Genomic DNA, 16,527 nt, shown 5'->3' on the forward strand with positions numbered 1-16,527 from the left:
GCTAATCCAATAATTTGTTCTGACTAAAATGACTAAAACATAAATAGTCGGTCAAATTTAATTCATTCATTAATTTAGCCATTATAAAATAGTCTACTGACTGATAAAAATGACTATAATTAAAGGGATCGTTCACCTCAAAATGGAAATGTTAAAAAATGAAAACTTGAATGAATAACAATAAGAAAAGAAAAGTGGAGTGGACCATTTCAAGTCAAACATGGCAAAATTAACAAGGCTTCATTGTGTAAATTCAGTGACCGGTCCGATAGATTCAAACACCTTTTGATTCAATAAAAGATCTCATAAGATAATCAAGTTGGGCTTCACTGCGTTCGGGAGATTCTGAGTCACTAAAAATAACTGTCTCAAAGGATTGGGGAAATGGACAACAAAGGTAGTGATGTAGATTGTTTTATTCACTTAGAAGAACCGGATAATCCGATTTATTATATCGCGCTGTGCTTTTGATTCTCTAAAAAGAACCGAGTCGTATGAGTCGTTCGCGAATCGAACTACTGGTTGCGCTGTATGTTTCGCTGTGAATCGTTTGTAGCGGTGTTGCAGGAAATGCAGGAAAAACTCTTCCACCAGCACGTTCGACAACGGAACCGAATGTCATGTACATCTTTAGGTTCGTGTATTTTATAAATGAATTCCCAGCGATGGTCCCTGCAACAAAGCAGCCTCCTCCTGATAGCATGTTTTGCTTCATCATGTTGTATGAGCAAAGCATCCCCCGTAGCCTACTTCTCATCAAGTGTAGCCTATAATATAACGTGCACAGATCATGAGTAATTAATGAGCCTACGTCTTCCCTTACTCCACATGGACTTTCCACACTGAACATTCTGCTAATTTTACTCATCCTGAATCATCACAGACGAATGGCAATTTACCAAAATGAAATACATGAGTGACAGTAGGAATTCATATTTCAGGAAACAGGTTGTCAGCATCAGGGGAAACTAGCACACACCAGATGAGGGAGTGCAGTAGATGAGAGCTGTTTAATTTAGACTGCCCAAAAAGGAAATTTACACATTAACATCAGATCAAAGACACTCTTTCTTGTCACATCAGCAGCTCTCAGAACACTTGAAACGGTTAAATAAACTACACTCAACTAAATAAATAATAATATTTCTCTCACGTGCACTGCAGAAATTATTAATCATTGTCTATAACAACAAACTCTACAGACCCTGCAAATTTTTGCAGATAATTAACGAGGCCTCTCATTCATCTCACCACCCTTAATGATGTATTTAAAACTTAATGCATTTTCTAAACCTTGAGTCAGTGAGCAGTGCAGGTGTTCAATAGCTTGTGTGTCAGCATCCCTTTAAAACTGCCTATGAATCAGCAAGGCTGTAGCTCTGCTAAGTGAGGACAAATCTCCATGGACTGAGAGGTAGACTAAGGCTAAACAGACACATAATTGTACTTAGGAGATGCACATCTGTGATTCTGTGCAGAGAGACAAAACACATTTTATGATGTGGCCAAGTCTTTACAGAGCCCTTTACTATCTTAGCCAGATCTAATCCACGTTTTCTTGACATTTGATCCCTGAGTCGATTTACGCTGCTGGATAATAAGAATAGATGTCAAACTATGTGACCTTTTCTCTCAAAACACACACCAATCACACAACCTGTCATTCCAGTCGAAGTGCACACTTTGAACTCCCAGAGGAAGGGTGAGGAAAGGGCTCTGCTAAACTGATGACTTGAAATGTTCAGCGATTTCTGGGTTCATGTCAAATAAAAGTGTCTACAATAAAGTGTCCCCATGCTATTTAAAAGGTTCTACAACAAGTTTACATGCACCAAAGGTCAAAAAGACCTTATATACATCACCTAATTTCTCAAAAAGTCTGAAAATGACTTGTTGGAAGATCGAAGATTCAGTCTCTTTAAGCCCCGCCTTTCCGAGAGCAACTCAGCTCTGAAAGGTCAGACAGGCCAGTGTGTTGTGATTGGTCTAACGCTTATAATTAAAAAAAAACCCATTTACCATTACTGAATTTCCAGAAGCTTCCTAAAGCAAAGTGATTGTAAACACTGTAAAGACACAAACAATGGCGTCAATTTTACCACATAATTTCACTGGAAACATTGGAAGAACTAGTTATTCAACCCGAACCTCCATCGCAAGGACTTGAGCAGGACGTTTCTCGGTGATGCGCTAATCAGACGTCCATAATGAGATGTTGATCAGCATTAACAAGTGTACTATGTACATCAACAAGCCGATGTGTACACAGGAAAACAAGGTGATGCAAATTAAAAGTGCAAGAAAACCTTACATTAATTGCATTTGTGATGTCTTTTTGATTGAACTAATAGTCCTGGACAAATAAAATTCATGTCAAGTCACTGACCCATCAGCAGAATTTGAACAAGATTCAAAACGTTCAACATATACCCTATCCTCTTGTCTTGTTTGTTTATGTTTTGCATTTAATAATGATTTCAGTTACCAATAAAATATTTTACTTTTAATCCACTTCCATAGAATTATTCTGAGTTGGTGTACTTACTCTTCTCTAATGTAGGTATGCTGTCAATGGCCTTCTCCCAGTGGGACTCCTTATGAGACTTCAATATGTGAATCATCTGCAGTCTGTAAGGAGAGGATGAGCAAGTGTGATGAAATGTACAAATGCTGCGCATCCGCTTTATATGTCATAAAGACATCTTCTCCTTGTCAGTAAAAGAACAGAGAGAACAGACACTTAATCTCTAAAAATGTAATGACACTTTTAACCATAAATCAGTTGTAACTGCATGATCCAAGCCAATGATTTAACATTCACATTACGCATATTTAAGTGAGCCAAGTTTAAAAGTTATCATCCAATACTTTTGTTCAAATGGAGTGAGTCTTTATTTCACATTCAGTCTGTGAGGCAGCAGATTTGTACTGTATTAAATTCAAATGAAATCGGAAAATTTCATATTTTCCATGTTTGTTATACGACAAATTTCCTCTTTATACACTTGTCCTGCAAAATATGAATATTTGAGGCATCGTTTAGATTCTCCTGCCACTGAATCCAAAGCAACAGAATATGACTGTTAAATATACTGGTTAAGACTGCGTTTCCATTACAGGCTACACAGGCTTAATGCGAAAGAAATTAAGACAACCCATGCGGTGGTAAACAGATGTAGTGTGCGTCTGTTCCTAGGTTGATGAATACGATTTCCTGTGTTGTCATCTATAGAGTACAGATATTTATTGTTTTATCAAGCACACTGACTTGTTACATTGAGGAGTTAGGGATCACTGTGAAATTTCATCCATCAACAATGGCAAAAGACAATCTGTTGATGTCCTTTTCTCTTCATAGCATCTAGATTTATTAACTCAGCTACAAGGGACCAAGGAGATGATTTGCCCGTAGGAAGGTTGTTACATTGAGGCAGTTCAATCTCATGCCAGAGCCAAGAGCATTTGCACTTCATTATCACGGAATAATTTCAAATAGAAACTGCAAACCAGAGCGCAACAGGTGATGCATTATTACAGATGGGATGGTGTTTGGAATGGCGCAGACCATCAATCAAGAGCTCCATTTGAAGAAATGATGCATTGGGGCAAAATGCAGATGCACATTAGGCTGAAGAGCGTTAGCCATAAATGATTCCTGCAATTCTAACAATATTCTTCCGTCAGCAGTGCAGCACGAACAAATATGGCTGAGATGAGAAATGAATTGGACAAAACAGAGGTGACACAGACACTTCTAGTACTGAAAAGGATCTCTTGAGTTGAAGATCAGTCACGGTCATCCTAGTCGGAGCAGCTGTTTTTGCGTTATGATGTTTGCGTTCATAAACCCTTTGCCAGGGTTGCTTTTGGGCCCATCTAACATGAGAATGAGATGTTTTTCTACATACCTGACTGTGTCCTACTGCTCCTGTTGATTGAGGGAACTGATCTTGGCTGGTGAGCTGGTGTTCATGTACCTTATGGAATGTCATCTTGTTAATATTAAGTTGACACCAATGCCTGCATGGTGAAGCATATATTCAGAGCAGAAATGTGGGCAAGTCATATAGCATGACTACAACTACAAACAATCTCACATGTGCTAAAAGAAAAACAAACACTATAAGGACAGTAAATTGGAGTTGTTCTAACGTTAAATAATACTAATATCACTACAACTTTAAAAAAAATAAACTATAAGCCTACTGAGTTCAGACTGAGCCCAACAAATATGCCACCAGTCAACATGCAATATTAGCATATTTGATGGAAAAACTGGAATTTTTTGTGCATTTTTCCATCAGATTTATGTGGCACAGGAATTAGTGGTGTTGCAGCAGAATTGTAAATCCAACGCAAATTATTGTTCATTTTCATTTCTTCATTTTTAGCATTTAGTAATTCATTTTTAATAAACACTTTAGGTGGGCAAATGTCATATTTGTATATTAAATTATGTTTTTTAAAATACACGCGCAGAGTGTGACATCATATTGTGACCGTTGCAGTGTCACTTGAGCGTCCGGCTCTAGGTGGTTTTTTGTGTCCATTTCTATTTTCTTGTGGCTGTGTCGTGTGCTGGATATTTTATTGTATATTACAGTGTAAGCAGCTCCATAACCCTAATGAATGTCCTGTAGACCGGTCCGTTGCATAACGATTGAATAAAGCTGTATCAATAACAAAACTGTGATGTGCAGTCAAATGTCAGGACGGGTGTGTTGTTTAAACGAGTGAACGTGTTATGTTTGACGAGTTTTATGGACTTGACATTGTTTCTTATTCAAAAGTGGTGAGATATTAGTTATGAAATTACTATTTCGCAAAGTGTTTCTTCAAAAAATGCTGTAATTTAGGCTAATTTACTCACCCTCGGCCTCATATGACGTTTTCATCCGAATCCATGAATCAAAACTTAATCCCTATCCATATGATTCACTCGCGTTATTATTCGTGTAAAAGTATTCTGAAGATATTTGATTGCTTCGTGTGGAAACCAGACTGAACTTTAACGTTAAAATATTGTCCTTTGTAACTTACTCCACTTGACTTGAATATGGCGCGCACGCGAACGGTTTACAACAAGCATGAACAACACCATATAAGGAGAATAGAAGAAACAGCACACAAACCTCATTGGTTCTTGATTTGAATGCGTGAAAATGCAACGTACTGCCAGAACATCCAGTAGCACCGAATGCAGAACATGAGATCCACGGGGAGGAGTCGGATCACGATCCAAGGGGTGGAGATGGGTAGGATTAGGGTTGGGTTTAGGGATCAGGGGGCGGAGTTGGTTAGATTTAGGTGTATGTAAGGTGGGAGGAGTTGGATCTGGATCCGACTCCTCCCCATGGATTTCATGTTCCGCAGTGAGGACCATCTCAGAACATCTGCAGGTTGGTTAAAATCGGATGTCCAGCTGACTAGTTTATTATTCCTCGAACATTATGTGGAATATAGGCTACCACAAGAAACATGCCCATTTGATAAGAGCCTGTTTGCTCCGCTTAGTCGTGTCAGCCTTTGTGATTTGGCAATAAGCCTTTTAGCCACCAATTAGATTGTAGAACTCTCAGCTCAGCTTAACACAGTTTACAATATTTAAATACATTCTGCATATTTTCCTTGCAATCAGTGAAGAAATTGTTAACAAAAAGTGTGAATATTTCATGTGGGGCAAACCAAAACTGGTTCAGTGGCTCCTGAAGTAATGGGCAACGCAACCTGAGCAGGCTTGGAAAATATTCATTAGTTATAAATCAGCCAATCTCCTGGGCCTGGATTCACTGCACTGCTGTGCTGTTGTGTTTGTGTCAGCCAGAAGTATAGACTCTCTCAGACAGACAGCTGTGTAACGGCTCTGGCATTCTCCCAAAATCCAACCACAGAAAGCCTAAGTGTTCTGAAGACCTGTGTCCATTTAACAAAACTGCCATTCACTCTCTGTAGATGTATGACAGGTTTTTAGAGCTATGCAATGAGATATGACAATAGTTAAGCTCATTTTAAAATAATAGTTTATCCAAAAAATTTTACTTTTCATCAGTGTGTGCCCAGCTTAGCACATCTAGATCAGAAATTAACTAAATGTATAACTACATAGATATAGATAGCAATTAATGAATTTCTTTATTAAATTAAATTAACATACATAAAGTGTGACATAAATAGACCCGAGTTATCTGTTCAATGACAATGTCATCGCATGAACTATCTGGCCTTTGACAGTATTCACCCTTCTTTATACAGCAGAAAAACAGCTAAGACTCTAAAATGTTAATATTGTATGAGCTGATCTGTTTACACATGCCAGCTCTGACAATAAGTGAACCACTGGGTGATATGCTGAAGATAACAAAATAAGCATAAACAAAAACCCATCCATCTGTCCACATATCTGAAACCATTTGCCTCTCAAGAGCTATAGTTTTATGCATTTTAATTAGAGAAGTCAATTAAAATTGATTTAGAACAATTAATGAAATTATACTTTTTTATAAATAATAGCATGTTTCACATTTAATCATGACTCACATCACCAACCCATGTGGTTAATGTAATGAATTAATCACCATATCATGTAGCTAATTTGATCGGCAAGCAACCCTCAATTTATGATTATTTTCACTCATTGGAACCGTTCATTGTGTATCGCAGTTTACTCAAGGTCTATAAGATTAGCTATAGGTGTCAGTCAAAAACTTACACTTTATTAAAGGGCTAACCTGAGTAAACAGCCTTTTCTCCCTCTCTCAATCACCGTGCAAATATAATGGCACACTTTGAATGGGGAAGCCATCGATTTATCCCTTGTTAAACTAACAGAATTGAATATAAAACTACATCCACCACTGGACCTTATATACGTGTTGAATTTCAGTGTCATTTGTCTACAATATGGAGAACAAGTGAACCTGTTCATTATTCACTTAGCCTGTGATTTTGTATTCCTTACATAATTGTAAAAGCCACAATGAACTTTTCCTTTGGAAGACAGGCAAACAGATTTCTGGCGAACAGATGCCCTTTTACTCAAGAAGCCAGGAGGCTATCAGATACATTAAAGTGGACAGCATGTCTGAATGCCTCTTTAGAAGGGCTCTGTATTGAATTTGACCTGCAAAGGTAACAGACAACAGCACAAAAGTCATTTTAATTCCAGTCAGGCTTTTGTTATCCACCTGCTATACTTGTAGTGAGGACTGTCTCCTCGCTGACATTAGCATGGGAGCGTATTGATCAGAATGCTGTGACAGTGTTTCAGATAGATTAAATCACCTGACCTTTTTTGTCACCTACAAACAATTCAACATTCCAACTCCTCTTATCTCACTGCGGGCAAGCTTTTCAAATGGGTAAATAGTGGCAGAAACACATACATCATTTGTTAGCAATACCACTGTCATATCAAAAACCTCACCTTTTGGCCAGTCTATGAATACTGTAACATACTGATCGCCTGTGGCATATAGTTTGGTCGACACTGCTCTGACCAAGACCTGCTCTTAAACAGGAAGAGACCGTCTATAAGAGACATGACAAATAATTATTAGTTTGTTTTGTTCTCAAGTCAATACTTTTGAATTTAGTTTAATTTGATATACTAAAACAACTAAAACTTAAACTGAAATAAAAATGAATAAATGTTTTTTTTAAAATGTAACACTTTACGATAGCAGATACGGGTTATCAGCTGAAATGTAAAATGTAACGGATGTTAACAATAATGAAACCTTATTGTAAATTGTTATCCAACTAAAAACGACAAAAAACAACAACAAAATCAATAAAAATTGGGGCTGTCAAACGATTAATCGCATCCAAAAAAGTTTGTGTTTATATACTATATGTGGGTGCACTGTATATAATTATTTTGTATATATACAGTATATATATATATATATATATATATATATATATATACACATGCATGTATATTTAAGAAAAAAATATTATTTATATGTAAAATATTTATATATAAATCTACGTACGTATATACATGAAAATATTTTTTAAAAGCATGTGTATTTTTATATATATATATATATATATATATATATATAATTATACACAGTGCACCCACATATATTATGTAAACTTTTATTTGCGATTAATCGCGATTAATCGTTTGACAGCCCTTATAAAAATTAATTAAATTGAAAATGTAAAATATAAAAATTATAAAAAATGTATTAAAAAACGATAATAAACTATAATAGTAGTTCAATGATACTAAAATAACACTTGAGAAGTGCGTAGGAGTTCATAAATATCTTTAAAAGTATGAATTAACTGAGGCTAAGGCATCTGATATGTCACATGAGGAGATGGAAGTGCCTTTCATTTCTCTCTCTGCTTTTCTGGCCACAGAAAGGGCACCGGGCCCCTGAACATATACCAGGGTCATACCTGTCTCTCAGATGAACGCTCCACAGGAGGTCCATGATGAAGCAGACATGTCGGATTGCTCACCATGGTAATGAGACAGTGGTTAAACCCCCTCCCGCCTTCAAATCCGTCTCAACCAACAGCTCGATAAGTACATCAATGTTGTTGACACCCTACAGGGGAAAAAGCTGCTGATATTTATGGGGCACCATCCATATATGAACTTGAGCTGAGCAGAGCGCTCCCTGTGGACAGGACACAGAGATACGAACACAATGAGAGTGGGAGGAGAGGGGCCGTGAAGCTTATCGCACTGAGACTCCAACAGTCTTTACTCAGTGGTAGTCTGTTGTCAGTGCTGATCGATTGCTTTGCACATTTGACATAGTTTTGTATTAGAGGCCATGTTCACACTACAGCAGAATACACTTGTCAGTCTTGTTTTTGATGCTTAATACGGTTATGATCATGGTTTACACATTATAGTGATTCATTAAATCATCAGGACCTACAACCCAATTTTTAGAAGCCTGTTTTCACTCGGCATAAAAAAGGTAATTGAAATGTTTTATCTCAAGATTCTGACTTTATTTCAGAATTTCGAGTTAATATCTTGGAATTCGGACTGAGTTTTTCACAATTGTCAATTTTGAACAATACTGACTGTATTTCTCACTATATAAAGTTAATATCTCACAATTTTGAAATTCTGACCTTTTTTCGAAGACTTTTTTTAACATCTCGTAATTCTAGAAGTTTTTACATCTCGCCTTTTTCTCTCCAAATTACAATTTACTAGATCTCAAAATTCAGACTGTTTTTTTTTTTTTTTTTAAATGATGGCTAATTGGTTAACAAAAGAATTTGCCTGTATCCCAAACTGCATATTTTGATGCATATTTTTCCATTTCGTAGCCAACATTCATGAAATTAATATTTTGTTCACAAAATGTACTTCATGTTGCAGACAGACCCTTTCATCCAGAGGAGAAAACCCTCTTCACTGTCAACTTCAACCTTTCATACAGTAGCTGTAAAATACTGTTAAAAAATTGTGAATTAGTCACCTGTTTAAATAGTTACATCAGATGGTTGCGTATATAGCACTTGGGGAGTAAATCAGATATCAGTCATATACTGTGTTTGTCACCAAACACTGTGTGAACGTATTTGCAGTATGCAGTGAACTCAGTTGTATCATTGACAACATTCATTTGCATATTAATGCAATGCAAGTTGTAGCCTAGTATTGCATCATTAACATTAAACTCCGAAACCGTGACTTAATTTGACGCATTTCTGAGGTCTTGTGGAAAACATTACTGCATGACTTATTCAATTCATCCATTACTGTAGCACCAATGTCACTCACACTAATTTGTGTGTGCGTCTCTGAGCGGTTTGAATAATAATTTGGAGGGGGCGTGTTAATTCGTTCTATATTAAACCAGATTTGTTCACCTATGTAATTAAAAGCAGCTGAGTGGTGTTCCAGTGAGACTAAATGCCGAGGGGCAACGTTCCATTTAGACGAGTCAATATGAGCGGAGAGGTTCATTACTCATCGAGAGGTGGAAGTGAGGTCATAATCAAACACTGGCATCCTACGGGGGACTCGTAACCTCTCTTTGCTTCTCTCTTCGCTGCCATGTTACGTGATCATAAGCTTGAGAGGTTTATAGCTTATTGTCTTCACTGTGCTATTAAAAAAGCTGTCTCTGGCCAACTAAGACGTCTCAAAAGACAATAAAATAGGTTTATGCAAACGAGCATGCATTTTTTATTCGTGGTGTGGCCTAAAAATCATTCTGGGTGACTTTAAACTGCATGCCGTTCTTGCCTACCATCATGTGCTTGTTGTTAGGATGTTACTTTTAATATGGGTATCGCATCATGTCAAGTAGAAAATAACTGATTATATACCTTAATGAATGTGTCAAAACAAGGGTAATGGATGAGCTAATCGATCTCACATGGAATGTGCCTCTGACTGCAGAACTACACCAAAGATCATGGAACTCTGTAAAAAACAGCTGTATTGACATTTTACCTCGTTTAAATCCATTCAGCAGAATTATGCGAATGTTCTCAAAAAATCAAACAAAGATTTTATCTTGGCATGTCAAATCTTAACCCAGCAAAAAGACAACGACGATGTATAGTAGGCTATTTGAACAACAGCTTATGTAGCCTACAGGTAAACATCATCTTTTCTGCGTGTTATCAAAATGAAAATAGCTCTTATTTAGGCAGGTCTTCAGAAAGACAAGCCAGTGGGAATAATTAATTTTGGGGATAATAGGGAATAAATCTCTAGAGGGAGTATGACACCATGCTGAACATGTACTGAAACCTGAAGACGTTAATCAAGATTCTGCACTTTTCACTGCTCACCAATCAAATAAAATCACATCTGAGACATTTATCATGTCCACTAAAAGGTTGGATTTAAAAGGTCGGGGGGGGTTTGCTTTCATCACAACTTTGGTTTCATGCTGACTCTAATAGGCTACTCACTAAAATTGTTATCCAGAGTATATGCAAAAAAAGGAGTATCAGATTTTTGAACCCCAAATCTCTTGGTATGAGCATCACTACATTGTACAACCTCAGCTCTTTTTAGATCTTCGTAAAGATCTTGATTAAAGATCTTGTTTCACTAGTAGTTCATATACATATATATATATGTATGTATATATATATATATATATATGTATGTATATATATATATATATATGTATGTATATTTGTATATATGTATGTATATATATATATATATATATATATATATATATATATATTGTGTGCGTGTCAAAATCAATGAATACAAAATGTATGTTGTTACAGTTATTATTACTTGACAGGACTTAAATGTGTATTCTTACAAGTTAAAGAACAATACTGCCACAGTGGCCGGTGGCTGAAAAAGTTAACTTCAGACCCTGGAGCCATGCATGGTAATTTATAATAATAATAATTTTTATAGTAAATTGTGTACACACTGTGTACACAAATTGTGTACACAATGATGAGAATATGAAAACAATGAGATGCCCTGTCAACTCTTCCTTTCTCATTTTACCTCTGCATTTCACTTATTGTCAACAACAGGTTAATAAAAAAAATTTGCTTTGTCAAATATCTATATCTCTTTTAAATAGTTAACTGGAAGCTTAACTGACCTTAAAAATGGTCATTCATATTTTGTTAATGCATAAATTCTCTTCGTGATATATGAACTATATGGGCCTAATGTTTATTGGGTCACAAAGATTTATCGACTTAAAAATGTGGGTCCCCAGAAAAAAAGTTTGGTAAACACTAGTCTAGGTGACCCGAGAGACTACGAGAGATGTGATGTGACACCACATTTCGCCCTTCTTCTCGCCCCCCTCAGTGCTTCAATTAAATAATTGACAGGTGCATGTGGAGACAGAGACAATCAATTATCCTACTGGCTCTGAACTTAACCGCACTGTGTCTTAAGGGTGAAACGCTGAGGACATTGTACCACAGAGGACACATTCAGTGCAAAAAGGGAACTGCTTTCTCACTAAAAGTGCTCAGGGGAAACTTCTAAAAGGGAGCTCTGTGATTCATTTGAATGAGGACTACTGATGTATACAAGAGCAAGGTTAAAGGAACAGCTTTTTCTTGTTCTTTTTTAACGATTTGCAACAAGTTTCGTGTTAATGAGGAATGACTGAGGAGGACTGACTGAGCTTAACAGGAGTTTTAGGTTTAAACACTTGCTCTGCTATGTTTCTGCATGGCTACCCTAAAGAGGCCAGTTAAACCCAGAGCATTGATGTCACTGCAGGACCTATGGGTATTCAGAGTCTCCAGACAGACAGACAACAAGCACTATCTGCCCTCTACTGGCCTGTCACCGTATAATCAACAACAGATTTGGTGTTTGGTTATTTATGTCAAGATGTTGAATGTTTCTCAAGCAAAGAACAGAAAAAAAAAATGAATTATTTGGGTTCTGCTGTTAAACTAGGACCCTAAATCTAATCAAATGGTAATTGTATCGCGCCATGTTACAAATAAATATCTTATCACTGGCGAAGCCATTCCAGATCGTATCGTGATGAAACAACTGATTTACCTAGTGTGCAGTGCTACATAGGCAACATGTAACCATAGTAACAGCAGCCCATTTGTTATCTTTACTGTTTAGATCAGCAGCCTACATTTACCGAAAGTTATGTTCTCTCATAATACATCACATTATTACAGATTAATGTTACTTAGCCAACACAGAACAGAATAAAATACAAAATAAGCGTTCTAGCGTTGGCCAGACACCTTGCGCTGTACGTTTCAAGACAAAAAAGCGACAAACTTATTTATTCCAACATCACTCATAGAAAGTGCTTAGTTTTATCGCACTGAAAGGCGGTGTATAATTTACACACTGGGCGTGACAAGTTTGGTATTGATCATAAAACTTTGTTAGTGTCAATGATGAATGTAGGCTACAATTTAATTTGTACCCGAAACAACTCATTGCTGGTTTACGAGACAGGCTTGCACGACTTGAAAAGCAAAAAAATAAAAATGTCCAATCTATGGCATAATGGCAACACAGATCATTAATTATGTTCACCTTATTTGCCATCTATTTAGTAATTCTAAAAAGCTCCGCTGTCTTCAGAAAAAAAAAATACAAAACTGCCTGACTGTTTTCCTGACTGAAATTACACAAGATATTTTATCCAAATGCACTTGTCCATGTTAAAGGACAATTACAACAGAGATTTGGACAACACAACTGGACATCATTCAAACACCGTTTTCCGGTGTTTATTTGGGATTTATGATTCTATTAAATTTTCCACAAGAAAAAAGTTCTTTAGATTATTAACTGTTCTCTTCACACTAAAAGTGTGGTTATATTTACCATTTTTCAGCAAATTGTTGTAAGGAAATGCAGTCATTTTAATAGGAATCCACGCAATCTGGAATTTTGTAGGAGACGCCCACATTTCGCATCGAATTGAAGTATGTCAAACTTTAATCATGCATTGCTGCCCACTGGAAAAACCAACTCAAGCTGGTAGCTCATCCAAACTCGTTAAAGCTGGTCCACCAGCACAACCAGCTAATGACCAGCTTGGACCAGGTAATGACCAACTTGGCTGATCTGGTGGACTAGCCTGACCAGATCTCCACCAGATAATGCCAAGTTGATCAACTAGAATCACCAGCTTGGACCAGATAATGACCAACTTGACCAGGTCTCCACCAGCTAAGGCATACATCAGCTTTGTGAAATGGCATTGGCTCTCTTGTGTCTCCTGAGTCATGACAGGCATGTCCAAAAGTCATCAGGATCTATACAATATTGACAAGAATAAGGGGAAAATGTCATTTAAAATCTACACTTACAATATTGACAAGAATAAGGGGAAAATGTCATTTAAAATATACACTTACTGGAACAAAGGACGCTTTTTTTTTGTCAGCCAAACATTTTCCCTGCTTTCATTAATGTTACTCTGCCTAAAAATAAAAATGGTTATTTTAAGATCTGTTCACTGAAAGGTTCTTTGGGGAACCCAAAATGGTTTCTCTATGCTATGGCATCGCTTCAAAAACATTTATTTTTAAGAGTGCAGGGCTTTTGGTTTCAAACAATATGCTAATGTAGTTTTGATTGACAAGCTACTATTAATTACCATTCTGGTGGATGAGAATTCCAGCACCTGTTCTCATTATACTCAGACAATGAAGCCAAATTGATGATCAGTACAGAGGTTTTGTCATTGCATCTTTATTTCCAGGTTTTGCATCACTTTCCATTTTGATGGTAATCCTTCTCTTTTTGCAGTCATCAAAATGTAGCTGCAGACCAGGAGAGCCTGAGCTCCATCCACTCTTCATCTCAGCAGGAGGGTCTCTGGGGCAAATGAATGAGTCCAAGGCTCTGGGAGGAATGTCAGCTGGCTGGAGGAACTGAGAGGCCTTGAGCAAAAACTTCTCTTCATGTACTGCACAGACTTGGGCTTCCACGCAAAAAAAAAAAAAAAAAAAAAAAAAAAATTGTGGGGGGAGAAAAGAGTCTTAATTCTGAAGCACTCACCCTGTTCAGTCATACTGAAGCCTACAGCAACAGACGGCTTAAGAGTTTCAACAGCCAAAAGCATGCGAGAAACATGGAAAACACTAAAAAGAAAAATAAATACATCTTGGGATTTAAAAAAGGAAGAAAAAACTTAATACATTAGTTTAAAAAAAAATTCCTCTCTCAACTTGTGTTTCTTACATATATATATTAAACACACAGCTTTGTACAATTTGGTAAAGTTCGCCGTTCTCTAGCTAAGTCTGCAGGGGAAGGAGAGGACTGGGCTGCCCACGTTTGCTGGAATGAGGACATGTACTCGGGACAGGTAAGTTTGAGAGGAGACAGTCCGTCTTCCCTAATTGACGAGCGCTGACAGAAGCAAGAGGCCTTGTTAGAATATTCCCCTCATTTTAGGATGGAGGTGTTCAGCAGTGAGGAAGACAGGCTTGTGTGGAGCATGTTACAGATAGAGATGATGCCCCCGTCATCACAGGAGCCAGAAACTTCTGCCACTCTATTTCTTATCTGTGGGAGGAAGAAGTCAGAGAGGAATGATGGAAAAATCCTGAAACAGAACGCAATGCCAATGGCCGTTTGATTTTTAAAAAAAGGTTTAGCGGTCAAAGTGCAGACATTACCTCTGCTTTCGTCTGCATCTGCGGCTGACCCAACAGGCCTTTGGCGAAGTAGATTATAATACTTAGTTTCCATCTCCTGAAAAACATTACAAAAGATATTAGAAGTTGAGATAAGAAATCATCTCCCTTCACAAACAAGGAAACACAACTGTTAATGTAATTACTGTTAATAAATCAATAACAAAAATATTAATAGATATAAACAATAATGCATTTATTAATCGTTTAACCATTTAATTGTTATTATTAATATTACACAATACATATTATACTTTGTTTATATATAACAGAATAAAACTAATCATTTTAAGATCAGTTATTAGGCAAAAATAATTGGCATTGCAGTAATGGTGGATTATATAAAAACTGACCATAATAAAAAAATAAAATAAAAAAATAAATAAAAAAAAAATCGATGCCAGAAACTAGCAAGACAAGGATCACAAAACTAGTCTGACTATAAGAAACCTAAGTGTATTACAATCATAAAGACCACAATGTTTTATATTGCAAAACAATGAGAATATTGTGAATATTTGATACGTCATGAAGGCTTAAAGCAACACCAAGGAAGTAGGGGTGGCACGGTTCACAAAACCCACGGTTCGGTTTGTATCACGGTTTTAGGGTCACGGTTTTCGGTTCTGTACGGTTCTTGTTATTTTTTCTTTTAATCTTTAACACTCCAGAAATGTACTTCAGCATGTGATATATAGCTTAATTATCCACACTTTAGGATACAGTATTAAAAAATATATATATTATATTCATGCAATCATGGACAAACTGAATTTGACTCTTTGACTTTAAGCACATTTTGGGACTATCTCAGAGGAAAGCTAGGTGAGATTTAGATACAGCAAGAGAGAAGAAATTGACATGCTTTTTGTTAATTTGGCAAAAAAAAAAAGGAGAATGTGTATCACTATCATACAAGAACTTGTGCATTTTTATCACATAAATCTTATTTACACAAAGAAATTAACTTTTATGTATCAACTGCTAACTTTTGTAGCTCTTACCAAAATTCTATCTTTTAAAAGAAAAAGAGAGCAACTCTTAAAACACTGTCTTTTAAATGTCAATATACATGAAACCTCATTGCCTATAGATAATTAAGCTATAGCAATAGCAAAGGCCATAAACATAAAGTGAAATTTAAGTTCAATCTCAACACAAAAACACTATCAACAATGCTTCTATTCCCAAAATGTAAGGGTACTTTTTTCCACTTAAAATTAAAGTGCAGGGTTTGGAAATATATGACTGAAGCTCTTATCTATACATAAAGTGCCACTGTAGTTAAATTAAAATATCATAACATGAAATCCAAAATGTTCCCACACACCGGACTTATACCATAGACTTATACGACGCTGGCGCATCCTCCAACTCCCTCATCTCTCCCACTTGCCATTTCTCCGC

General features: G+C 36.6%; 1 protein-coding gene across 4 annotated transcripts in view; it reads right to left on the reverse strand.

Moving 5' to 3' along the window:
* Positions 1 to 14,154: 14,154 nt before the first annotated feature.
* The window catches only part of arhgef12a (Rho guanine nucleotide exchange factor 12a), a 45,224-nt gene continuing 42,851 nt past the window's right edge, over positions 14,155 to 16,527 (reverse strand). For all 4 annotated transcript variants that reach the window (XM_039670821.2, XM_039670820.2, XM_039670823.2 and 1 more), the window contains 2 exons: positions 15,103 to 15,178; positions 14,155 to 14,989 (listed from right to left, as the gene is read on the reverse strand). In XM_039670821.2, the coding sequence (XP_039526755.2) occupies positions 14,979 to 14,989; positions 15,103 to 15,178 (87 nt within the window). In that variant the 3' untranslated portion in view covers positions 14,155 to 14,978. The remainder of the gene's footprint in view (positions 14,990 to 15,102; positions 15,179 to 16,527) is intronic.

Source organism: Pimephales promelas, chromosome 16, assembly GCF_988280905.1.
Source record: "Pimephales promelas chromosome 16, fPimPro1.hap1.1, whole genome shotgun sequence".
NCBI lineage: Eukaryota > Metazoa > Chordata > Actinopteri > Cypriniformes > Leuciscidae > Pimephales > Pimephales promelas.